Below are 25,552 nucleotides of genomic sequence, written 5' to 3' on the forward strand. Positions count from 1 at the left end.
CAGGGGAGCTTTGTTGGCTTGTTTGATTATGCAGTGTAGATATATATCACTTGCTGGATAGCATTTATTATTGGACAGTATTTTGAGGATTTTTCGCAAGTGTTTATTTTTCAGTTTATCAGATTTCGTGTCGGTACATAGTTCCCTATTTACTACAGAGTTTGTATATATGAATTAGTTATTTGTTTGAGAACCTATAAGGGTTGCAGTTATAGGGAAATGACAGAGAAGATGAAGAGATTGTACATGGGCAAACCTCAAATGGCACCCTACGACCAAATGATGCACTACCTCTGACCAGTAGTGCACTAAATATAGGGGATAGGGGATGATTTGAGACACAGCCCATGCTTGTTGTGCCAAATGCTTTAGCCAGGTCTCAGATAGTAGATACAGGTCTTGGATCTTTATCCAGGTCAAAGTGGGACTTCCAGAGCTCCCAGCAGCCCAAATCCAACCCGCTTCCACAGAGAAGTGCCCTAGAAAGGGAGATTTGATTGCAAACACTTTGGGTTACTTCCAAGCCTTGCACTTTGGGCTTCCTGGTCTCTGCCGAGAGTCCATCCACCATTATCATATACAGTCGCTGCTATCTACTCCCATAAAAATATGATTAGCCATCTAATTGTATATGCACTCATTAATACAGTGGGGAGAACAAGTATTTGATACACTGCCGATTTTGCAGGTTTTCCTACTTACAAAGCATGTAGAGGTCTGTAATTTTTATCATAGGTACACTTCAACTGTGAGAGACGGAATCTAAAACAAAAATCCAGAAAATCACATTGTATGATTTTTAAGTAATGAATTTGCATTTTATTGCAAGACATAAGTATTTGATACATCAGAAAAGCAGAACTTTAATATTTGGTACAGAAACCTTTGTTTGCAATTACAGAGATCATACGTTTCCTTTAGGTCTTGACCAGGTTTGCACACACTGTAGCAGGGATTTTGGCCCACTCCTCCATACAGACCTTCTCCAGATCCTTCAGGTTTCGGGGCTGTCACTGGGCAATACGGACTTTCAGCTCCCTCCAAAGATTTTCTATTGGGTTCAGGTCTGGAGACTGGCTAGGCCACTCCAGGACCTTGAGATGCTTCTTACGGAGCCACTCCTTAGTTGCCCTGGCTGTGTGTTTCGGGTCGTTGTCATGCTGGAAGACCCAGCCACGACCCATCTTCAATGCTCTTACTGAGGGAAGGAGGTTGTTGGCCAAGATCTCGCGATACATGGCCCCATCCATCCTCCCCTCAATACGGTGCAGTCGTCCTGTCCCCTTTGCAGAAAAGCATCCCCAAAGAATGATGTTTCCACCTCCATGCTTCACGGTTAGGATGGTGTTCTTGGGGTTGTACTCATCCTTCTTCTTCCTCCAAACACGGCGAGTGGAGTTTAGACCAAAAAGCTCTATTTTTGTCTCATCAGACCGCATGACCTTCTCCCATTCCTCCTCTGGATCATCCAGATGGTCATTGGCAAACTTCAGACGGGCCTGGACATGCGCTGGCTTGAGCAGGGGGACCTTGCGTGCGCTGCAGGATTTTAATCCATGACGGCGTAGTGTGTTACTAATGGTTTTCTTTGAGACTGTGGTCCCAGCTCTCTTCAGGTCATTGACCAGGTCCTGCCGTGTAGTTCTGGGCTGATCCCTCACCTTCCTCATGATCATTGATGCCCCACGAGGTGATATCTTGCATGGAGCCCCAGACCGAGGGTGATTGACCATCATCTTGAACTTCTTCCATTTTCTAATAATTGCGCCAACAGTTGTTGCCTTCTCACCAAGCTGCTTGCCTATTGTCCTGTAGCCCATCCCAGCCTTGTGCAGGTCTACAATTTTATCCCTGATGTCCTTACACAGCTCTCTGGTCTTGGCCATTGTGGAGAGGTTGGAGTCTGTTTGATTGAGTGTGTGGACAGGTGTCTTTTATACAGGTAACGAGTTCAAACAGGTGCAGTTAATACAGGTAATGAGTGGAGAACAGGAGGGCTTCTTAAAGAAAAACTAACAGGTCTGTGAGAGCCGGAATTCTTACTGGTTGGTAGGTGATCAAATACTTATGTCATGCAATAAAATGCAAATTAATTACTTAAAAATCATATAATGTGATTTTCTGGATTTTTGTTTTAGATTCCGTCTCTCACAGTTGAAGTGTCCCTATGATTAAAAATTACAGACCTCTACATGCTTTGTAAGTAGGAAAACCTGCAAAATCGGCAGTGTATCAAATACTTGTTCTCCCCACTGTATGTAGACTAGTGGTGTTATCATTTTCCAGCCCCGTAGTCTCTCTCTCCATTTTAATCAGTATAATACCTGTCTTCAGTGCTGTGTTACATCCCAAGACGGCCACACTCAATCCAATCTAAAGTGACCTACTAAAGAAATGGACCATCCGTCCCAAAATAGCCTCCTCTGGGAGATTGTCACGCTTGTCTTACTTCCCCTCCACCCCCCATTTCCAACATCTAGACCCCCACAATGTAAAACTGGAGGCATTCTCTAGTCTCTGTTGGTTCGGTTGGTTGAGCTATATGCAAGCTGGTTAGGCCTCTCACTGGTATGAGCGCTAGGCTGGGTTTGATAGCTAGGTTAGTTCAATGGTTTGGTTTTGAAATTCAAATATTCTTTTTTTTTTTTAACTGATTTTGTGCAATGTTACTGTTTACATTATCGACAAATACTTAAGTATATGCAGTATTTCTTTGTCAGTATTCTACATGATTTACATTTTGAATCTTGTATATCCATATTGTAAATAATAGAAATGTATAAAATCAGATCATCTATTGATAAGTATGCTGTTGTAGAACTACCTCTATTGTCCCATGAAAACACCATCTAAGTGACAGCCAGGGGAGAGAGCTGAGAGGGACCAGAGGAGAGCTGAGAGGGACCAGAGGAAAATGTGTTCCATGAGAGCAGCACCCAGGTTCTATCCCAAATGGCACCCTATTCCCTACATAGTGTACAACTTTTGACCAGAGCCCTATAGACCCTGGTCAAAAGTAGTGCACTATATAGGGAATAGGGCGCCATTTAGGATGTAACCCCAGTATGTACAATATTAGGATGGTGTTTGCCTCAGCCAAATGTGAAATAGCGCCTCCTGCTGGTTGGTAATGACACTACAGACACTTGTCCCCCAGTAGCTCCAGTAGGTCCTATGAAAAGAGTTGGATTGCTCCATTCTGGGGATACATGCAATTAGGAGACCATTCTGAAGTTGAAGAGATTTGCAGAATGTGCTGGTGGCAGTTTGTTCTGTTGGTGTATTTAATTCCGATGAAGAAACACACTGTTAAACATGTAACCATAGTGATGCTAAATCCAGGAATATTCCAACTAAAACCATGTTCCTGACTCAAGTTTTATTTTTCTGTTTCTCTTGAATTCCTTAGAGCTTTTGACTATAGAGAATATATTTATATTGTGTTGCATTATATTTGAATGCTTGTATGTCTAAATGCTTACATGTTTGCTAAATATATGTATTCTTATAGAGAGTTTATGATGTGATTATGATTATTACATCATCGTCATGCAGGTGTCAATTTATAATGAGAGGGAAGAATTCTAGTTGCTGTTCCAGATATCTTTGTGTTAACCCTTGGTCTGGTACTTTGCCCAGTTCCAACCCAGTATCAGGATTGCTTAGATGACCATTTATGAATATGTTCTGAAATAGTATACGTTTCTCCCTCTCTCTCTCTCTAATGCTTCTCTCTGGACAGTGCAATAACAGTCAGTTAGTCAGCAGCCCAAAGAATCAGCTTTAATGTTGTTATGTAATAAATGTCATGCCAAATGTATCACAGAGGCGAAGGTGTATATTTCACTATAGAGTATTTGAATAGTGCAGTTCTCTGTTTGCCCGGGAATGGAACTGTTGCATTGAAATTAGAATGTATAACTTTTTTAGTCTGTGTGTTTGCTATTGCTCTTGTTTCGCTTTATCTGTGATGCTCGTAACTCTATCTAGGAAGCACGTCTTCTGTACACAGTATTAGTGGTCTGTACCCCTCCCTCCAACCCCATCCCGATATTCCCCATTTCCCCCGACCATCCGTCCAACCGTTGGCTTTAGCTGTTGCCCCTATGTTTCTTTGACAGTGGCGTCAGTGTGTTGGTTGGGTTTTTGGGTTTCTCATTGTCTTTTAACACAAGCCCTTTTTTGTTTTGTTTTCTTCACTTTGCTGTCATCCTCTCTATCTGTGCTTGCCCTCCCTCCCTCCCTCCCTCCCTCCATCCCTCCCTCCCTCCTCCTTTTTCCCAGTGAGGGCTGCAGACGGGAGAATACCATGAAGAACGTGGGATGTCGCAAGTATGCTTTTAACAGTCTGCAGCTCAAGGCCTTCCCCAAACATTACAGGCCACCCGATGGAACGTTTGGGAAGGTCGAGACTTGATTTGGATCATAATCTATTCTACTGTATCTAATAGGGACAGCAACAACAACAACAGTATTTAAAAAATGATGCCTTTTTTTCTGCCAAATCAATGTTTAGATGGTCTTCAACCTACGGTAGTTGCGGAAGTCCTGTGGTAAATACCTGTGCACTGAATCTAGTCATATTTTCAATTTCAAACTGCCAAACCATTACTGGTTGAGAAACTATATACAATGTATTCAGACCTCACATACCTTCTAGATTGTTCTGAAGTTGTAGAGAAGTCAGGTGGGACAAGTAACAACACTGTTTGGTTACATCACGTTTTTAGGGTAGTCAAGATAAAGCGAGGAGGTCGTTTTCCTGAAGAGACGGTCACTGATTCTTTACCTCTATACACAGTGATGACTTTGAGTTATTTTCAGAGGTTCAGGCAATCTATAGGTCACCTAAACGTTCATACTGGGACGATGCTACTTCATGTTGACTATGTTAACAGTTGTGTGTCTCAACCCATAGTTGACATGTAAACTGTGATTCATACATTTGGTTGGCGTCATTGGCCAGAGTCTATGCATTTCAGAGTTCTTATTTAGTGAGTGTTTTACGTATGGACTACACATTAATGTGGAACTGGGCCCAAGTCAAGCTAGTCTGATGGACTTGATGAATGAATCCTTCCCCACGTGGATTTAGCAGTACGCTAATCCTGTAGAGCAGGGGTTCTTAAACATTTTCAGCTTGAGAACTGACTAAGAAATTGACCGTCCTCCTGTGACCCAAATGGTCCACCAGATGACCCAAATGAAGAAGAAATAGTGCGTGATTATAGATGTATTCTCATTCTCACCTCTCGCATGCCCAGGGCCCACTTTGGAACCCAACTCATAGTTTAAGAAACCCTGTAGAGGGATGTCCCACAGACTGCAATGGCAACCCAAGACCAACTAGAGCTTTCAGTGTCTGATGCGTACCTCACCTATGTACTGTTTCCATATCTGTAAAGCCTGCTTTTAACTTGTGAATGCATTTAGCTGTGTGGCATTGTCTGGCAGCTCACTGTGAAGTCTTAGCACTGTCTTAAAGGGATAGTTCGAGATTTTGGCAAATGAGGCCCTTTATCTACTTCCTGCGAGTCGGGTGAACTCGTGGATACCATTTTTATGTATCTGCGTCCAGTATGAAGGAAGTTAGAGGTAGTTTTGTGAGCCAATGCTAACTAGCTTAGCACAAAGACTAGAGGGCCTCATTGCCAAAATCCTGAACTATTCCTTTAAGACTTAAAGAGAAATATGAAAAAGCTATGAATGTTCTAGAACGATCCACTTCACTCTTTTACCAAGTTCATTTCTGGAAAAAGTAGGGTTTGAGGGTAGCAAATGAAACATAATACATTATATGTAAATATATATAACATTGGCCAGTAAAGGAAATCGAGTCGAATAGATTATTTTCTGTTCTAATTTTGAACCAAGTAAAGGCCAGTAGTAAACCATTTAAACACCCAAGAAGCACATTTCTTTATCAACTATTTAGGAAAATGTTGTGCATTTGTTGCAATGTTATTTTAGGATTGTCTTGTTGGCAGAAGTTGTTGACCAGGGTAAAAAATAAATAATCAGTAAAATTGTTATCGGTATGGGAGTTACATTGTATGTTAATTTGGAAACTGTACTGCTCAACAACAACATCTTTGTAATGTCTATGTTCACCATGAAGCAGCAATGTCAACTTTCTTTTTTACAACATTTAATGAGATTGCAATTGGATACACAATTGAGCCAGAGGAGACTTACAAATGAGTCATATGTTTGTGCATGTATCAAAGTTTCACATATGTTTGTTTTTCAACAGGCACCTCTGTACTGCACACGACAGAATTTACCCATAAGCTCAACTGTGAGATACAGTTTGTGCACATTTATTGTGTTGTGCACTGTAGTGTCTTTCATGCTTATAAATATTTTATTTAGAATTATTGGAAACATATTTTGCTATCTGCAGACTTTATTTTGCATTTATGTACAATACTAAAGGGTATAATTCAATAAGCATTGGGATTGGATTTGTATTTCTTTCTATTGTAATGAGTGCATATCTTGTATCCTACACACAGAGATGGGATATCTGTATAGGCCAGACTATTGCTATAAATGAAGCTTTCATCAATATCTGATGCTAATAAAAAAAGAATGTTCAACATCTTTCTTTTGTCTTTGTAATGGAAGACTTGAAAGTTTACATCAAGATGTTGGAATAGTGGAAAGGGTGTTGGAATGTTCCGTTCTCTCATTGCAATTCATTCTATTCCAGAATCTTATCTGGGTGACTCTAGCTAGAGTGAAATGTCATCCAGCCAGGCCACAGCCACAGCAAAACAAAAGACCTTGTGTCTGGCTACTAGGATTTTTTGTTCTCTGCAAGATGCCACTTGTTATACAGTAGCAAAGGTGTAGAGATATGATGCCAGTGATGTCTGTGGAGCGATCCAAAGACATAGTCACAACTAGAAAGAAACAAGGTTCAACACGTTTTGATTCCTAAAATACAGTGCTACTTGAAGACAATGGCAGCACTATTGGCATACTGCACGCTATGGAGATCAGTGTCTCATTTCCAGAGGTGGAGGTAATTGGGTTTATTTTTCACTTCTCTTTATACAAAGGAGTGCCGGGTAGAATTCCTTGGACAACTGTGTCAGGCCCATAGTGGTCACACACAGTGAATGGAAATCTACTCAGACTTTAGCCCCAGTTGTAACCCTGTATTATTTGTATTTGATAATTAATATTGGACTCATTTAATTTTGACTAAAACATCTCCGGAATAAATATTTTCTTCCACTGTTCAGGATACGTCCAAAGATTGGTATTTTAATACATTCACGGCATTAGGAAAAGGTTTTGGAGAACTACGGTCTGCTAAGATTACGACCTTGGCAGACATTAGCAGTCTAGATTTATTCATGTGGTCTAGTACGCTTGATCACACTCCAGTCCAGACGGTGGCAGTAATGCACTCAACATCTGTTTTGCACACTAAAGAACGAACAAAAACGGGGAAGAAGAAGAACTCGATTGTAGTGGCTGCGGTTCCGTGAAAGGACGTCTTTGTTTCTCGAAGAGGAATGGCTTCTCTTGATGTTGGGTCGACATACTCAAATTATACAGACTTTAATAATGCGGTTATCGCATTCGAAAATGAGAATTTTGTACAGTTTTACCGCCGTGACGCAAGAACAATTGAAAAAGTCAAACGATTAAATCCAAGGCACTATTACAATCCTGAGTTGAAGTATGTGAACATACATCTGACTTGTATACACGGTGGCAGAAATTTCTTATCACATTCTAAAGGAGTGCGTCCGAAAACGAGGTAGCTAACTTCCATTTCTAGATTACTTTTTTTGCTTGTATCCATGGTCATGTAGCCTACATATCTGCTAGATCTGCTGACAGGGGGCGCTGTTTTGCAGCCACTGGCCGCCATAATAAGAGTATTTCAATGTAATGTTTCAAGGACAAGATAGCATATTTTTTTGTAGTGGGGGCGGTAAGAGTTTTTTTTCTCTAAAAAAAGTTTTTATTTAGAATGTATTTCATTTTACATTGTTCGAACCTATGTTAAAGTAGGCTCATTGTCTCTACAGTACCTGCAGGGTTGGATGCCCAGCGTTAATCAAAGTCAAAACTACAGAGGATGGAGAGAGATTAGTTGTGAAGGAAATGGTCAAAATACACAACCATGAAGTCAGTGAGGTGAGTGGTCAACATAATGGGTTCAATTCCAGATGGCAATACCATGATGCATGTTATAGTGTTACTGTTATGATAAACTACAGTAGGACTGTCACATAATAACAATTACTGGTTGATGGTTGTTCACACATTTATTTAAATGAATATGTTCTTGCACAGGCTACATTCAAGCACTACCCCAAGAGGAGACAACTATGTCCGGCTGAACGTGCCAAGTGTTCAGAATTGCTGGCAAAGTACGATGGCAACAAAAGATTGGTGATAGAAGAGCTCACCAAAGTAACTGGAAAGGTCATCCTACCGAAGGACATTCACAACATTGCAGCAACATTGAACTGTCCTCCAAAATGTGAGAGAAAGAAACACGAGGTGATCAAAGGGATTCGAATGGTGATGGACACTGATACAAAGCTAAGAGAACAGGCAAGAAAAAGGCGGCCTGGATCTGGTTAGTATTTCTGACATAATACGTGCTATTATGTTAAGGAGGTAGCATTGCCATTACGTTGCCACAACATTGGGGACGTTACACCCTCACATACAGCGGTGTAGTGGTGCTTTTATTTATTTATTTATTTTATTTTTTAACTTTACCTAACCTCATACAACTATCCGGAAGTCTCGCGAGCTTACACGTGAATTCCAGCGGTAATCAGCGTGGTAATAACAGGTTACAGTTGACAGTTTACCAACCTTTTGACCTACGACAGGCCGGCAAACTCTGGTTACCACCTACATGCGCAGGACATTTATCCATGGGTTTCGTGTAACACAACCACAGAACTTTAGCCTGGTCAATTAAAAAAAACGCAAATGCAAACCTGGCATGATCGAGAATCTAGTTCCAAAATAAAAAATAATAGCCTGCAGGGTTACAAATGGGGCTTCCATATAGCCAATATCAGATATTCTTTACGGCAGCTATACTCAGCCCGATTATAATTTATGATTAAATTCATATACTGTGTGTCTTCTCCATGCATTCCGATATAAAGGTGCATGACAAGGTGTAGCACCCGTGCTTTAGTCTTTCAAAGAAGACACCTCAGCAACGACAGTCAGACTATCGTCAAGCACAATCTTCCGGGTAAAGAAATGTTGAAAAACTTTGATTTTGGAGTGTAATGTCCAGATAATGTTACTGCTAATATGTCATTGAATGCACCTCTAAGCTTTCAAGGATCCAAGGAGGTCGGAGAAGAAGCTGGTGCTTGACGTGGACACAGGGCTGGATGATGCTCAGGCCATCATGATGGCTCTCGCAGCCCCCAACGTGGAGGTCCTGGGGATCACCTGCGTAAGCGGCAACACCTCCCTGGAAAACTCCTGCAGGAATACACTGCGCGTTCTCAAGGTCTGCCAGCGACTTGAGGTAGGCCTGGTGGAAAGAATGCTCCCTTCTTGTTACTTAATTAAAATAACGATTGATTTGTAACAATCATACCATTTTGGTGGTAAGCTTAAGCTCTATTATAGGCTAATTTCAGTGTGTATTATATCTGCTGTGTTGTGTTAGATCCCAGTGTTCGGTGGAGCTGCGGAGCCTCTGATGGGCCACCTCCTGTCTTCAGGCACCTTCCACGGGCAGGATGGGCTGGGGGACGCCCCTGACCCAGACGCCCCGGGCTTGGAGCTGCTGCAGACAGAAGGAGCTGTGGAAGCCATCATCAGGCTGGTCAATGAGAACCCTGGAGAGGTCGGTAACAAAAGGGTTAGGTTCCTAGGCTAAAACCAACCCCTAGCACCCCTAGATCTATGAGCAATGTGTTTGCATTGGGGCTTCGAATCCAAACAAGGTCTACCGCCTTGCGGACAAGGCGTTAAGGGTATTTTTTCCAAGCCCCAAGGGTATTTTTCCTTCTTTGTAGTTGTCTGGATTGACTCAGTGTTGTTTCTCTGTCTAGGTGTGCCTGGTAGCCACAGCCCCGTTGACCAACCTGGCCCTTGCAGTGAAGATTGACCCCACCCTCCCTCAGAAACTCAAAGGCCTCTTCATTATGGGAGGCAACACTGACTGTAAGGGCTTTATGTATATAATGCAATTTACATAGGCCTAGTGACTTGTTATCAACATACTTTGTCATACAGTCAATTAACACTTTTTTTTATTGTACTTTTTTCTTTAAAAAAACAACTGCATTGTTGGTTAAGGGCTAGTAAGTAAGCATTTCACTGTAATGTCTACACCTGTTGTATTTGGCGCATGTGGCAAAACATTTTTTAATTTGATTTGAACCTGGTAGGATATTTAAAGAGAAATGGCATGGTAGGATGTTATGTATGATAATGACCTAATAATAACATGTTTGTTTCTTGGGTATTGTTATGTGTTTGCAGCTAGGGGGAACACCACCATGTGTGCAGAGTTCAACTTTGCTGCCGATCCGGAGGCTGCTTACATTGTCCTGAACCGCTTCTTCTGTCCAACCTACATCGCTACCTGGGAGTTCTGCTGTGAGAACAAGCTACCATGGGTAAGACCACAGGTTCTGGTCATCTACCTACAGTGCCTTATGAAATTATTCAGACCCCTTGACTTTTTCCACATTATGTTACGTTAGTGTTATTCTAAAATGAATTAAATAAATAAAAATCCTCACCAATCTGCACACAATACCCCATAATGACAAAGCGAAAACAGGTTTTTAGAAATGTTAGCAAATGTATTATTCTTATTACTTATTTACATAAGTATTCAGACCCTTTGCTATGAGACTCGAAATTGATCTCAGCTGCATCCTGTTTCCATTGATCATCCTTGAGATGTTTCTACAACTTGATTGCTTTCCACCTGTAGTAAATTCAATTGATTGGACGGGATTTGGAAAGGCACACACCTGTCTATATAAGGTCCCACAGTTGACAGTGCATGTCAGAGTAAAAACCAAGCCATAAGGTCGTAGGAATTGTCTGTAGAGCTCCGAGACAGGATTGTGTCGAGGCACAGATCTGGGGAAGGGTACCCAAAAATGTCTACAGCATTGAAGGTCCCCAAGAACACATTCTTAAATGGAAGAAGTTTGGAACCACCAAGACTCTTCCTAGAGCTGGCCAAACTGAGCAATCGGGGGAGAAGGGCCTTAGTCAGGGAGGTGACCAAGAACCCGATGGTCACTCTGACGGAGCTCTAGAGTTCCTCTGTGGAGATGGGAGAACCTTCCAGAAGGACAACCATCTCTGCAGCACTCCACCAATCAGGCATTGGTGGTAGACTGGCCAGACGGAAGCCACTCCTCAGTAAAAGGCACATGACAGCCCGCTTGGAGTTTGCCAAAAGGCACCTAAAGACTCTCAGACCATGAGAAACAAGATTCTCTGGTCTGATTAAACCAAGATTGAACTCTTTGGCCTGAATGCCAAGCGTCACTTCTGGAGGAAACCTGGCACCATCCCTACAGTGAAGCATGGTGGTGGCAGCATCATGCTGTGGCGATGTTTTTCAGCGGCAGGGACTGGGAAACTAGTCAGGATCGAGACAAAGATGAACAGAGCAAAGTACAGAGAGATCCTTGATGAAAAGCTGCTCCAGAGCGCTCAGGACCTCACACTGGGGCGACAACAACCCTAAGCACACAGCCAAGACAACGCAGGAGTGGCTTCGGGACAAGTCTCTGAATGTCCTTCAGTGGCCCAGCCAGAGCCCGGACATGAACCCAATCTAACATCTCTGGAGAGACCTGAAATGCTCCCCCATCTAACCTGACAGAGCTTGAGAGGATCTGCAGAGAAGAATGGGAGAAACTCCCCAAATACAGGTGTGCCAAGCTTGTATTGTCATACCCAAGAAGACTCATGGCTATAATTTCTGCCAAAGGTGCTTCAACAAAGTACTGAGTAAAGGGTCTGAATACCTATGTAAGTGTAATATTTCAGGTTCTTATTTTTAATAGATTAGTTTCTAAAAACCTGTTTTTGCTTTGTCATTATGGGGTATTGTGTGTAGATTGATGGGGGATGAAAAAACTATTATCAATTTTAGAATAAGGCTGTAACGTAACAATATGTGGAAAAGGTCAAGGTGTCTGAATGCTTTCTGAATACAATGTATACAGACTACATAAAGGCACATACACTACCAGGCTTTATTGTAAGCACTGGTCCAGTTCTCTCACATCCGAGCAGATGGAGGAAATGAGACAAGGAGAGGAGGCCTCTTTCAATTATTGAGATGCAACCACTGGCTCACTTATACAATTCATTATTATCGAAATATCTCTTGCAGTCTTTTTACAAAGATTTTACATACATTCTGTCAGAGTAAATTGATTAGTATTTTCTCCAAACCCACTTGTCCCATCCGTCTCTAATCACCACCCTGCAGTCGTTCTGTGACAAGTGGCTGGCCCAGGACACAGACAAGGCCCGCTTCATGAAGAGCGTCTTCAAACACACCATGGACACCGTGGCCTCCTGCGCTCGCTTCCAGAGGGAGATGACGGCCGGACCGGGCTTTGTGTCGTGCGACTCGTACGCCATGGCAGCGGCCATCGATGACGGTTTCGTGTGGGTGTCTGAGCCGGTGGCGGTTACCGTGGAGCTTCAGGGGACCTACACCCGGGGCATGATGGTCCTGGACAAGCTGGGAGTCCTGGAGAAGGAGCACCAGGTCGTCATCATGAGGACGGTGGACCTGGAGAGCTTCAAGGGGCTGTTGATGGACTCCCTGAAGTAACAAGCACTGGGTTGGGAACCCCACCTAGGCCACTGTCCCATATTGCTTTCAATTGTTTTTTAATCATTATTGGGGTGGGGCTACAGAATTCCACTCCTCTTTCGTAATTTGTTTTTTGTACAGAGAGATCCTGATAAGAGGAAGACAGTTTGAGGTGGTGGATATGTCTCCAGTGTCTGTTTTGACTTGCCATTATGTTCTGAATCACCAATCATTTTACTTTAACAGGAAATATATATTCTACAATGTTTCTTTTCTGATATTGTCTTACTATATTACATGAGGTCAGCAGCAATTGTCCATGAGTAATGTTACCAGGCTATCAGTTACTTTTTTTAGATTGCATTTCTTTCCTGTTAATGACAAAGGGATAAAGTAAAACTTATTTATTGAAAGTGCTCGGCAATGTACACTCAGAGAAACGTCCCTTAGTCCGATTGAAATACAAATTCACCACTTTCCATTACTTCTATTTCTCTTCAATAAACAAGATTTTCATTATGTCATATTTAAAAAAAGAAAACAAACCGAGATATAATCTTAGAAACAATCCACGATTTGTGTATCTCACAACCAAAGTATTATTTACATAGTATACAAAAGTGCAACACCCCCATCCAATCACATTCCAAAATGAAAGCATTGTCCACGAGTCCTCATAGCCACCACTGACTCTGTCAGTCTGTCTGTGGGCTCTGGTCCGGGCTCTGGTCCTGACTCCAGGGTGTCTACTGGACACGGTACTTGTAGAACCAGCAGAGGCCCTTGGTGAAGTTCCATCCCAGAGAGAGAGAGAGGATGTAGAGGAGACCTAGCAGGGCGAAGGGGTAGAGCAGAACCACTGTGTTCTGCAGGTGGGGCAGTGCTGAGGAGAGACAGAGAGGGAGAGGAACTGGAGTAAATATGGAGTTGGTAGATGTAACCATTGTTAGAGGGTCTGATAGTTTCATCCCCCAGTGAACTATCCATTTAAAGGTGAATAAAACGTAATGGGGGCCTCACCATTGTATCCCAGGAATGTAATGTATAGATAGTAGCCGATGGCTATCAGCCACAGACTGTTCCCTACAAAGTACCCCAGGAACCAGTCTGAGTTTATCACTACGATATCTGAAACAAACAGAGCAGAGATCAGACACTGTTACAACATGTGACAAATAACACCTCTTATAACATGTTATAAATGTGTAATAAGTTTGCACTCACGGTTCATAAAGAAGAGCTGGAGGAAGTGCAGGATGACAAGCAAGGGGTAGAAGGCATTGAGATGCACATCGAATGCGTAGCCCCACTCCACATCATAGTCCTTACTGGGGGGCTTCAGCAGGTACTTATTGGTGATGAACCTGCGGATACAGGACAGACAGGAAAGGCCCTTTAGAAGAGCATGGGGAAGGACTAGCGTTTCAAAACTGATAGAAGTTAAACATTTGCACGTCCCAAAGACAACCTCTAGCCTCTATCTGAAGGGACCAGATAGGCACACACACAATATGATGCTGTGGCTCCTTCCTATAGGCTTCCAGCTATTCCATATATCTTACACCCATCTAGTTCTTTCAGATCTGTACATCTCTACTCACCACATGAGTGTGGAGATGAGCAGGCCCACTCCGATGCAGTCTATGAACACCACCCACAGCAGCAGCTTCAGAGTCTCCACGAAGCCCATGTCCAGCACCAACCCAAAGCCCACCGTGGACACTACACCCGAGGACGAGAGACAGGTGTCAACCGCAGCCACAGGGAAACAGTTTGACTATTGTACTTTAAATTCAAAAAGCATAAAGATTATAATATTGCAATTTGTAATATATTTGGTATTTATTAGGATCCCCATTAGCCGCTGCAAAAGTAGCAGCTACTCTTCCTGGGGTCCACATGAAACATGATATAATACATGGTACAGAACATTATGACTGTAAGTCGCTTTGGATAAAAGCGTCTGCTAAATGGCATATTATTATATTATTATTAGTCAAGGACTGAAATACATTTAAAACGTCACACATAGCCCACATATCAGTACATACACACAATATCTAGGTCTGAAAAGATAGAACAAATATTACAACAAATATTATGGCTGAACTCAAATGTGCTGGTTGATAAAATACCTGTATTTATGGGAAATATGTTTGAAACTGGTATTTTGTTTTTAAATTATATTGTACATTTGAATGGTAGAGTTCTGTCTTTCATGGAGTTATCAGAATTGTATGGGAAGGTCTGCTCAATCCAAGATTACAACCAATTGATTACAGCATTACCCCAAAACTGGAGGAGGCAGGAGGCAGTGGGAGGAGGTAGGGAACTGGTCTGTCTGCCAAATATAAAGGATCAAAACTGGCAGAGGAATAAACATAGCATAAATAGGAAAGTATACTAGTTTCATTTGAGGACCAGGATGTTGACAGCTGTGCCATGTAGATTGCAAAATAGTTGGGAAGAGATTTTTGATGTACCGATTCCATGGTATGAGTTGATATATAAAACGACGCAAGATTCAAGACTTTGTGCTTTTCAGCTAAAATTATTATATAGAATTCTTGCCACCAACAAAATGTTGAATATTTTGGGAATACAATCATCGAAGCTCTGCAGATTTTGTTGTGAGGATACAGAATCAATAGACCATTTATTCTGGTATTGCCCTCAGGTAGCCTGGTCTCAGGTTCAGGAATTGCTGAAAATGCATAACATTGATCTAAAATTAACCCTAGAAATAGATCTGGAGAGACCGGGTCAGTCAATTACTAATATACTAATACTCTTAGTAAAAGTATTTATCTTGAACTCGCAATCTGTGGATTATATTCGATTAGATAGATTGAAATTGTATGTTAAACATCACAGCATAGTTGAAAGATATATGGGGCGTAGGGTGACCAGCAGAGATAGATGGGATGAGCTGAGGGGTGGGATGTGGAATTGGAGACAAGTGGGAGTGGAGTTGCTGGGCGGGGGATAGAAAGACATTCAAAGATAAAAGTACAAATAAAACATAACAAAAAATATGTTTGAATGACACTGAGGGGCAGTGTTGTTACAGCTAATGCCTGTTTGCCTGAGGCTGATGCCGTGCAGGTGTTTGCACACATGCATATACACACACACTCATTCAAATGCACACGTGCACATACATGGACACACACACACGTAAATACTTCCATACATGCACTCAGACATATTCAGTTGGCCTTGCTGTTATGATTCTTGTTGTCCTTGATGTCTTTTGTTTTTTGCATTGTTGTTTTCCTTTGTCTTTGTCTTTTGTTCATTTTGTTGGTTGTTGGTGCATTGGGGACGGGGGGCTTGGGGGTGGGGAATGGAATTATTTTATTTATCTGTGGGGGGGATCATGGATCGCTGGTTCAAGTCCCTGTTTTTGACCTTGTGGGAGATCTGTCGACCCATGAGTGTCCAAACTGTGTGACAACTGCTTGAACAGACAGTTCGGTACCTTCAACACATCAATACCTCGCACAAAGACCAATAGTGATGCAGTCAATCTCTCCTTAACTTTGAGCCAGGGGAGACTTACATGCATGTTACTGACACTTTCCCTCCGTGTACATCTAAGTGCGATACGTGCTGCTTTGTTCTGGACCAACTGAAATTTACCTATGTCCTTCTTTGCCGTACATGACCACACAGCTGGGCAGTCCAGGTGTGGCATAACTAGGGCCTGTAGGTCGACTGAGACGTCAAGAAGGCAGAGCAGCACCCTATCATGGACAGACCTCTTCCCATTTTAGCAACCATTGAGTCTATATGTTTTGACCATGACAGCTTGCTATCTAGGGTTACACCCATCCGTTTAGTCTCCTCAACTTGCTCAATAGCCACATTATTTAATAATAGATCTAAATGAGGTTTAGCGTTGAGCTTTTAGTTTGAGATATTTTGCACCAGCCTATTGCTAGTTACCCATTCTAAAACTGACTGGAGCTCTATGTTAAGTGTCTCAGTTATTTATTTTACTGTTGCAGCCGACGTGTATACTGTTGAGTCGTCAGCGTACATAGACACAGAGGCTTTATTCAAGGCTGCCCTGCAGTTCACCACACTCAACTGAGGCTTCCATTAACGAAAACCCTCTGTTCTATTAGATAGGTAACTCTCAATCCATAATAAGGCAGAGGATGCAAATCCATAACACCCACGTTTTTTCAGCAATACGTTATGATCAACGACATCAAAAGCTTCACTGAAGTCTAACAAAACAGCTCCCACAATATTCTTACTATCAATTTCTTACAGCCAATCATCAGTCATTTGTGTCAGTGCCGAGCATGTGGAGTGCCTGATCATCAAATAATTTCCTTGAGACTGCACAGGCTCATCACAAACTCTATTTATGTCTCTGATCTGTTTTAATCACGTGAGATGAGCCCAAGTCAGTGGAAAGAGGGCCCCATAACCAGACATGAATACTCCAAATGATACATTCATTCCTATTTGATTGCTGGTTATATCCGATACAAAAAAGCCTTATTGCATCCAATTTTGAGTTGGTTTATGATTTCTGTTGCTGCTTTATCATTTTTAATCAAAGCTTTAATATGATGCTTTAAAGGTGCTTTGCTTTTTGTTGGGGTTGTGCATATTTATACTTTCTCTAAATTGCAAAAAGTGATTATAGTGGTCAAACTATTGCTACACAGTTCCCGCATAGCACACTTGTTCAGAAAGGACAGGTGATTGTTATAGATCGACTGCTGTGAAAAAGACCCAAGATACTGACCACAGAGCCAGATGCTGAGTAACACCAGGAAGGCAGGGTCGTCTCTGGCCCACTGGTCCTTGGTCTGCTTCCTGTAGTGGAAGTTGCGGTAGACTCTCTGTGGGGAGGTGAACAGGTAGAGCATCTGCCACACGGCAAACTCAAAATCCATGGCTTTGAAGTGCAACAGCCTCCTCAGGTATTTGTAGCGCTTGGCGCCCGCTGTGTGGCGTGCCGCATCGCGGGCGCTCAGGCTTCCGTTCTGCGGCGAGGTGGTCGGCAACATAGTGCTGGAAAACACAGGAAGCATCATGATGACCAAATCAGAGCCATTTATATATACAGAGTTTGATTTACAGTGGAGGTCCAGTCTCCCCGCATAGGCCTCCCCTGGTGACACAGTACTGTCAGCTTATGTCAACATCCAACAACCTGTACAATATTAACTTTTACCATGCAATTACATCAAGTCACTGCAACAGTCACATCGATTGTTTACTAAATTACCTCCTTGTCCATCCTGTCTGTGGTAGTTATGTTTAGACATCTTGCTACCTATCGGATATGTCTCTCCAGCAGTCACGACAGATAGTGTGATATACAATGCTCAGATCTTTGTTGACAAGTCAGGATAACAGACTAGTAGTAGCTAGCTAGATGACTCTTGAAAGCTAACGTCAGCTGGCAAACTAGTTTGTGGTTTTCCCTGCCAAAAATATTGTTTAAACTAAAGTAATTTGTGCCAGCGAGTGTCAATAGACAAACGTTAGACTAAACAAAGTAGCTAGCTAGCTTATGGCTAGCTAACGTCGTTAGGTCTGTGGCATAGACCCCTTGATGGACATGGAATTGGCTGGCCTTAGTAGCACGTTAGCCAAGACTACAACTGAATGCATGGTTTAGTTGCAAACTGAGATAAGAATGTTGGAATAAACGTACCTGCTCAACCTCCTATTTTTAGAAGAAAGTTCCTCTTCCTCAGTGAAAATAGCTCTTCCGGACAACTGAACACGTAGAAACTTCCGGTACGTGACTAAGACGCGCTTCGACATTGAACCTTGGGAATTGTAGTCAAAAAGGAATAAACGATCTTTGTTGTAGTAAAATCTATCATAAAATATCACCACTCCCTCTGACATAGCTAAAAGTATGGATATGGATTTTTGCATGTGTGGTAAATTAAACGGACAGTTTGTAAGATAATTAATATGCGCGTAAAAGCAGTGAATGCATAGGTCATTCAGATTCAGAGTGTTTAGGTGTCCTGTATGGCAGGCAGTGTGCACCCAATGGTGCGTTCGGTTGCACGTATCACCTCTGAACAGCTTTGCGGTCCACGGCGGTAGAGTTGCCGTACCAGGCTGGGATGTAGCCTGACAGTATGATCTCGATGGTGCTCCTGTAGAACACTCTGAGGGCCCTCGGGGACAGGACACATTTCTTCAGCATCCTGAAGTTGAAGAGTCGCTGTCGTGCCTTCTTCACTACGGTGTCCATGTGGTTACACCATTTCAGCTTCTCTGAGATGTGTAGGCCAAGAAATGTGAAGTTATTGACCGTTTCCACGGCGGCCCAATTGATGAGGCGGCCCCATTGTGGTTGATAATAGCTTGTTGATGGTTAATTGAGCCCACACAATTAAAACTAATCAGAATACAATTGACAATATTTTATTCCAGACAACACTTTGAGACAGTAGATATAAAACTAGAAGGGATCTAGCATGGAGTGATATGTCAAAAGTAGTGAAAAAACTGAAGCAGAGTTTGAACCAGTAACCAACAAGTTACAGGAGTATTCCCTCCTGTGCCATAAAGGTCCAGACCTCTTGGTTGAGGATGTAATGTTGTTATATGCAGGAGTATAGCATCAGTCTGGCCAACGTGAAATATAATTAGTTTTTTTATTTCATGGTTGGAAGAGTAAGGCACAGCAATGGGAAAGAGGTTTTCAACTCATACTCTGAATCTAGTAGGTTCAAATTATACAGTCAGCACCAAATCATTATTTTATCTTATTCTTACTCTCTTTAGCAACCCCCTTACCTCCCTCACACACACACAGACATGCACGAGCGCACACACACACACAGACGTGCATTTCTCTTAGTCCATAGTCTTGTCACTCCAGGCCAGAGATTTCCTCTTGGCAAGTTCCATCCAGGTTGGCTGGCCCCGGTGTGACAATGATGATGACGATGTAGGGGGTGATGAAGAAGATATCTCAGGCTTTGCGATTTGAATCTCAATTTGACCATTGCCAGATTCCCCCTAAGATAAAATACAGAGATGACATATTACTAACTAAACTGGCCACATTACATCTTAGTTACAAAATGAAGACTTACTCTGATTGAGTCAGTCGTTTTTCCTCACCACGTGAGCTGACCAGGAAAAACGTCTGTCCCTAGTGGGGGCACAAAGCACTGACAAGTCAAATATTTACCATAGTCCCAGTCGAGAGTGCTCTGTCTGTCCATTTCTCCACAGGCATCTTCTCGGCTCTCTTTAGAGACGTGGCGGATCTCTCAGACGCTCCTCGTAGAGTTGGTCTGGTTGGCATGTGAGGCTGGGAGGACGGTTGTGTCAGCTGTTGAGCTGTTCCTTGTGGTGTTAGTTGTGATGCTGTTTGTGTGTTAGGCTGTTCTGAAGGTAATGTTTTGAGTTTAGCTGTCAGTTGCAATCCCCGTAGGATTGGTCTAGTCCTTGGTATTGGTTGAGAGGGTAGTTGTACCACTGGGGGTGATGTTTGTTTTTGTGAGGCTGTTTTTGTGCTTGGCTGTGATTGTAATGGAGGTTGTGTTGATGGCTGAGCTGTTGGTTGTAATCTAGGCTGTGGGGCTGGGGTTGGAGCTGGCCGTGGTGATGGGGTGTACTGGGGCGTTGTTGTCCCCCCTGTCCCATGCTCTGTCTCTGGAGTGAGATGCTGTTGGAGACTCCTGGTCTTCTCCCGGGCCATGGACATCCAGACAGGCTCTGATCCAGCTGACCCATTAGACCCAGGGGTCTCAGCCCCTCTCAGAGCAGGTCTGGATGATGGGCCTTTGTCTGAGGAACAATGGGTGACATTATTTAAATCAAATCCAACTTTATTTAAAGTGTATTTAAAAGATACTGTGGTGTTTGAGGACTGGAGTTGTGAATCCATGATTTCATCAGATCATCCTTATTTATATTGTGGTTAATTTGGTTTGCTCGATATTGGCAATATTATGATTGAGGTGAAACAGAGATCTTTTTAGAAGCAGTGTTATACAGTGCCCCTGTAAGTATTGGGACAGTAAAGCATTTTCTTTATTCTTCTTTTGGCTCTATACTTCAAAAGTTTGGATTTAAAATCAAACAATGACTATGAAGTGCAGACTATCAGCATTGACTACATCAAGCTTGTGGTTACAAAATTGTACATTTTCGGTTTGTTTTGGTTGTGTTTCAGATTATTTTGTGCCCAATAGAATTGAATGGTAAATATTGTGTCATTTTGGAGTCACTTTTATTGAAAATAAGAATATAATGTTTCTAAACACTTATACATTCATGTGGATGCTACCATGATTATGGATAATCCTGAATGAATCGTGAATAATGATGAGTGAGAAACTTACAAAAATTGTAATGTTGAGAGGTTGGCATGTCTTGGGGCTATTATATTTGTGCATCTGTAACTTTCTCACTCATCATTATTCACGATTCATTCAGGATTATCCGTAATCATGGTAGCATCCACATTAATGTAGAAGTTTAGAAACATATTATTTTCTTATTTACAATAAAACTGACTCCAAAATGACACAGTACATTATTTACCATTCATTTCTATTGGGCACAAAATAATCTGAAATACAACCAAAACAAACAGCAAATGCATCCAACAAGTTTGTAGTCACAAGCTTGATGTAGTCATTGCGTGCTAGAAATATGGGAACAAATACTTAACTTTTTACTACTTTAATAAACATATAAGGGAATTAGTCCCAATACTTTTGCGCCCCTAAAATGGAGGGGCAATGTACAAAAAGTGCTGTAAGTTTTAAACGGTTCACCTGATATGGATGAAAATACCCTCAAATTAAAGCTGAAAGTCTGCACTTTAACCTCATAGTCATTGTATCATTTCAAATCCAAACTTTTGGATTATAGAGCCAAAGGAAGTAAAAAATACTTCACTGTCCCGGTAATTACAGAGGGCACATATAATTATACACATCTGGATCCAGTTTTGATTGGAGTGGAAATTGCCCACTCTGATTCAGAAGTGCTCATTATACTGTAACTACCGGTGTATTATCATTAGAGAAGTGTTAAGTGGTTTTGTAGATATATGTTACCTGGGCTTAAAAAGGCATCTACTACCAGGTCAGTATCATCATCATCTAAGGATAGAACCAAGACAGTGCCTAGAGGTGAGTACATGCTATTGAAGAGGGCCTTCAGTAGACTGACATAGCTGAACACTTGTGAGCTAGAACACCTTGTTAGTGCAAAGTTAGTTAGTGCATAGTCCAAGGTAATAGTTATTAAATATAGACTCAGCGATATGACGTAGATGCAGAAAGTAAACAGCATAGTGGGTCAATTTCCTCAACAACTCAGAGCGTTGAAGCGCGAGGCTCAACTTCTCCGCTGAACCATCTACGACGTTTTGGAGGACATACGTACCTTGGTTCTCTTTGAGTCTGTTTCTGTCAGGGGTGTATGGGGGGGTGGCAGTGGACGAGGGGGGGCAGTCTGACACTTGTGAGGGGCCCTTCCTCAAAGCCTTATTTGCAAAGTCACCCCTGATCTTTGAACTTGTGTCAATTTCACCTTTGACTGGTTCTGCAGTTGTCATGGCGATGACCTCCACACTATGACTCTCAACCCTGAATTCTTGGTCCCTTTGCAAGCGATACTTCAGAGACTGAGAAGTTGTGCGCAGCTTCACTCCGAAAGCACTCCTCCTCCCCTGCTCCTGATCATTCTCCTCCTTTCTCTCGCTCTGTCCATCCCTTTTCTCTCCTCCCTTCAGTCCTGTCTCCTCCACTACTTCTACCTCTGTTTTTACTTTTCTCTCCTGAGGCGAGGGTTGTGATTGGTTTTCCTCCAGGCCTTTAAATGTGGCCTGCTCTGGTTTTACCCCTTGCCTACGGACAGAGCCCTGATCAGGGTTCTTGGCCACCAAACCCTCCCCTCCCTTTCCTTCTCCATTCATCTCCTCGTCTCTCGTCCCTGTGTGGGCACTGCCAGCGACGCTCTTGGAACGCTGTCTCAAGGAGGAGGTGGAGAAACTGTTTGCTCCAGGCAGTGTGTCTTCTTGGCCAGTAGGTGTCCCTGTAGTCCTCTGCACCAGGTCCAATTTGGAGGTTTCTTCATTAACGCCCGACCGTGGGACTGCTGTAGTTTCTCTGACTGCCTCTCTCTCAGAAGCAGGTCTCTGTGTTTGTTTTATAACGCAAGGGGCAGGGGTAGGTCGAGCAGAGTGGTGTGTAGAGCTGCTGGTGTCTGCTAGGCTCAGACCCTGTGTGTTTCTGCTCAACCTGTCTCTTTTGTTAGAGGTGGCTGGGGTCATATTCTCTTCTGGCTTCTCTTTTGAGGGCAGTTGATTTGTGGTGGAAGTGACATTATCTGATCCATACACAGGACTGAGAGGCATGGAGAGGGTCTTTTCAGATGTAGAACCAGGCCGACTTCCCTGGTCTGAATTATCCTGGATGTCTCTCTTGTCTTGACTTGGGTGTGTATGGATGACTGTACTGGGTTGTTTGATCCGGATAGGTTCCTGGGGCTTCTGTGGCTCCTCCACTGCTGCTGAAGGGGAAGAGGACTGGCTAGGGGTCTCCAGGATGTAGTTCTTGGTCATGGGCTCTGGAACAGAGGAGAGGTCTACCACTAATGATATATCCTGGAGGTAGAGAGGGTTGGTGGTGACGCGTCCCTCTGGTTCGGAGGACTTTTGTCTCTGTAATACCACTTTCTGACCACCAGGGGGTACTGACTGCCAGGGCTTCTCCTCAGAGTCTTCTGGAGATGAAGAGAACGGTCGCTCCCTCTCCTCCTCTTCCTCTCTGTCCTCGTCCTCCGTTCCGTCCTGCTCTTCCTCCCTCCCAGACAGGGGCTGGTCTGGGTCCAGATCACTCAGGCTCTCTGAGCAAGGTCTGCTTGCTCTCTAGTAATGACACAGACAAGATAAACAGCCCCTTAAACCGTGGTCTTATATTTACACTGTAATTGAAGTATTAGAGATTGAAATGCTGCCCAGTGCCCACTATGTGGTGTTTTGGTGTTACATTATACAGTGAGATCTTACCGGGGGACCTTTCCTTCCCTTGGCGCTGGCCCTCTGGTTCCTGGGTTTGACAGACATGCGGTGACGGGCAGCAGAGCTGTCCAGACTGGGAGTGTACTGGGCTGGGCTGGTGAAGTCCACTGCAGGGGAGGGCTCCGGATCACAGAGGGAAGCAGGATTCGGGGAGAGAGGACGGGACGAGGGCTGGGAGAGGCACTGAGGAGAAAGTAGAAAAGCACATTAACAACTGTAATGGACCCAACAAACATGTTTTCGGTGAAGGTTGTTAGGATGATCAGTATGTTAATGTGGGATGTGGTGTAATACAGACAGGAAGTTGCATCACCTGCTCCTCTTCCTCACTTCCTGTCCCTGCTAAACTCAGAGAGCTATGGTGCCTGTGAGTGTCAGGGAACTGGGGATGGAATGGAGGGAACAGTGTCAATCAGTCAGTCACACTGATGGTGGAAGAGTAATGAAGAAGGATGATGATAATGATGATTACATTGTGTTTTGTTTGTAAATGTACCAATAGACACTCCTGACTACAACAAGGTTTGTTCTCTAAAAAATAGATGTTATCTCAATGAGACTGTCCTGGTTAAATACAAGTTAGATAAATTGTATCTATGTGTGTGCAGTGCATGTGATCAGCCCCAATCACCTTGTAGGAAGGCCCCTGTGCTGTTCTGTCATGGAACACAATATCTGGAGGGCTCTGGGGCAAACCATCATCCTCAGAGGTGGCTCCGGAATCTTCCAGTCTCTTCCCAGGGATCAGCAAGGGGGGAGGGCCCAGACGCATGTTCTGCTGCTGCAGCTTCAGCTGCCCAATCAGAAACAGTCCATGTGTGATGAGCACACTCCTGGACCAATCACAACAGTATTTTAGACTACAAGGACCCTCCCACCTACAGACTCACCTGCAGTTCTCGTATCCTGCCATGTACGTTCTCCTGAGACAGAATCCTTGTCGGTTCAGAGGAGCTCTGTGATTGGTCAGCCAGGAAGATGCTGTCATGTGACAGAGCTCTGGACCCCAGTGTCTTCGGACCGCCCCTGTAAGTGACACAGGTCACAAACATGTTTACCAGTGGTGTAGTGGTGCCTGGAGAAGTGGGTATACTCTAATTTTGCCTGGAGAAGTGGGTATACTCTAATTTTGCCTGGAGAAGTGGGTATACTCTAATTTTGCCAAGAAATGTCCAAATGGCCCGCCCGGCGAAGGAAAGGCGCCCTGTGTGAAAAGTTCTATGAAAAACAGTGACATACACTCTGAATGAGTCAGAAATTCAAAGGTTTCAGATTTTCCCCCATTTTTTCAGGTTTTTGCTCTCACAGTTTTTTTTACAGAAGAAAATCACAATTGTATATTCTAAGTCCATAACAATGCTTGAACAACATCAGGAGACCACTTTTGAAGACATTTTGATTTTTGAGTGTAGTTGTCCTTTAATTCAAGTGTGCAGGCACTTTTGTTTGGTTAGTGGTGTTTCTGTTGCAAATGAGATGGAGTACGCAAAAAAAAAAAGGACACTAGATTGATACAAATAATCATCATATCATTCTGACAGGTAGGCATAGGCTACTTTGTAGCTAGTTAACATTTAATAAAGGAGATTTTTGGGAAAGCCTTTCCATCTACCAGAAGACAGTTAGACCTATCATTAGCAGTGCTATATTTTTCCTGTTCCTTAATTATTTGACACCTGAACGTTTTACTTCATTATGTG

At 42.9% G+C, this 25,552-nt stretch overlaps 4 protein-coding genes across 4 annotated transcripts in view; 2 read left to right on the plus strand and 2 right to left on the minus strand.

Annotated features, from left to right (window-relative positions):
• LOC311124796 (inositol polyphosphate-4-phosphatase type I A-like) overlaps window positions 1-6,597 on the plus strand; it is a 47,573-nt gene extending 40,976 nt beyond the window's left edge. The window contains exon 23 of the mRNA XM_084198892.1: window positions 4,285-6,597. Within this exon, the coding sequence (XP_084055018.1) occupies window positions 4,285-4,417 (133 nt within the window). The 3' untranslated portion in view covers window positions 4,418-6,597. The remainder of the gene's footprint in view (window positions 1-4,284) is intronic.
• Window positions 6,598-7,446: 849 nt separating this feature from the next.
• LOC311124794 (inosine-uridine preferring nucleoside hydrolase-like) lies at window positions 7,447-13,079 on the plus strand. The gene is made up of 8 exons (XM_084198890.1): window positions 7,447-7,774; window positions 8,049-8,157; window positions 8,317-8,605; window positions 9,330-9,529; window positions 9,674-9,853; window positions 10,062-10,173; window positions 10,495-10,631; window positions 12,479-13,079. The coding sequence occupies exons 1-8, from the start codon at window positions 7,527-7,529 to the stop codon at window positions 12,827-12,829; spliced, it is 1,626 nt and encodes a 541-aa protein (XP_084055016.1). The 5' UTR covers window positions 7,447-7,526; the 3' UTR covers window positions 12,830-13,079.
• Window positions 13,080-13,200: 121 nt separating this feature from the next.
• Window positions 13,201-18,533, minus strand: LOC311124795 (protein unc-50 homolog). The gene is made up of 6 exons (XM_084198891.1): window positions 18,495-18,533; window positions 17,577-17,845; window positions 14,413-14,533; window positions 14,036-14,175; window positions 13,832-13,939; window positions 13,201-13,694 (listed from the first exon to the last, which is right to left on the minus strand). The coding sequence occupies exons 2-6, from the start codon at window positions 17,839-17,841 to the stop codon at window positions 13,558-13,560; spliced, it is 771 nt and encodes a 256-aa protein (XP_084055017.1). The 5' UTR covers window positions 17,842-17,845; window positions 18,495-18,533; the 3' UTR covers window positions 13,201-13,557.
• Window positions 18,534-19,210: 677 nt separating this feature from the next.
• LOC311124793 (uncharacterized protein) lies at window positions 19,211-24,904 on the minus strand (the record flags this gene model as incomplete). The annotated part of the gene is made up of 8 exons (XM_084198889.1): window positions 19,211-19,825; window positions 20,001-20,602; window positions 21,883-21,927; window positions 22,214-23,699; window positions 23,841-24,035; window positions 24,166-24,234; window positions 24,484-24,645; window positions 24,743-24,904. 8 exons carry the CDS (start codon window positions 24,902-24,904, stop codon window positions 19,661-19,663), a joined length of 2,886 nt encoding a protein of 961 aa, XP_084055015.1. The 3' UTR covers window positions 19,211-19,660.
• Between the last annotated feature and the right edge of the window lie 648 nt (window positions 24,905-25,552).

Source organism: Coregonus lavaretus (genome assembly GCF_964263955.1).
Source record: "Coregonus lavaretus genome assembly, contig: HAP1_SCAFFOLD_2513, whole genome shotgun sequence".
NCBI classification, from domain to species: Eukaryota; Metazoa; Chordata; class Actinopteri; order Salmoniformes; family Salmonidae; genus Coregonus; species Coregonus lavaretus.

Excerpts from the sequence above, each read along its gene's own strand:
- LOC311124795 (XM_084198891.1), bottom strand. The coding sequence starts at position 17,841 with ATGTTGCCGACCACCTCGCCGCAGAACGGAAGCCTGAGCGCCCGCGAT. Across the intron at positions 14,176-14,412 it reads CTCATCTCCACACTCATGTG|GTTCATCACCAATAAGTACC; the intron begins GTGAGTAGAGAT and ends CTGTATCCGCAG. Across the intron at positions 13,940-14,035 it reads CCAGCTCTTCTTTATGAACC|ATATCGTAGTGATAAACTCA; the intron begins GTGAGTGCAAAC and ends TGTTTGTTTCAG.
- LOC311124794 (XM_084198890.1), top strand. The coding sequence starts at position 7,527 with ATGGCTTCTCTTGATGTTGGGTCGACATACTCAAATTATACAGACTTT. Across the intron at positions 9,854-10,061 it reads TCAATGAGAACCCTGGAGAG|GTGTGCCTGGTAGCCACAGC; the intron begins GTCGGTAACAAA and ends TTCTCTGTCTAG. Across the intron at positions 10,174-10,494 it reads TATGGGAGGCAACACTGACT|CTAGGGGGAACACCACCATG; the intron begins GTAAGGGCTTTA and ends ATGTGTTTGCAG.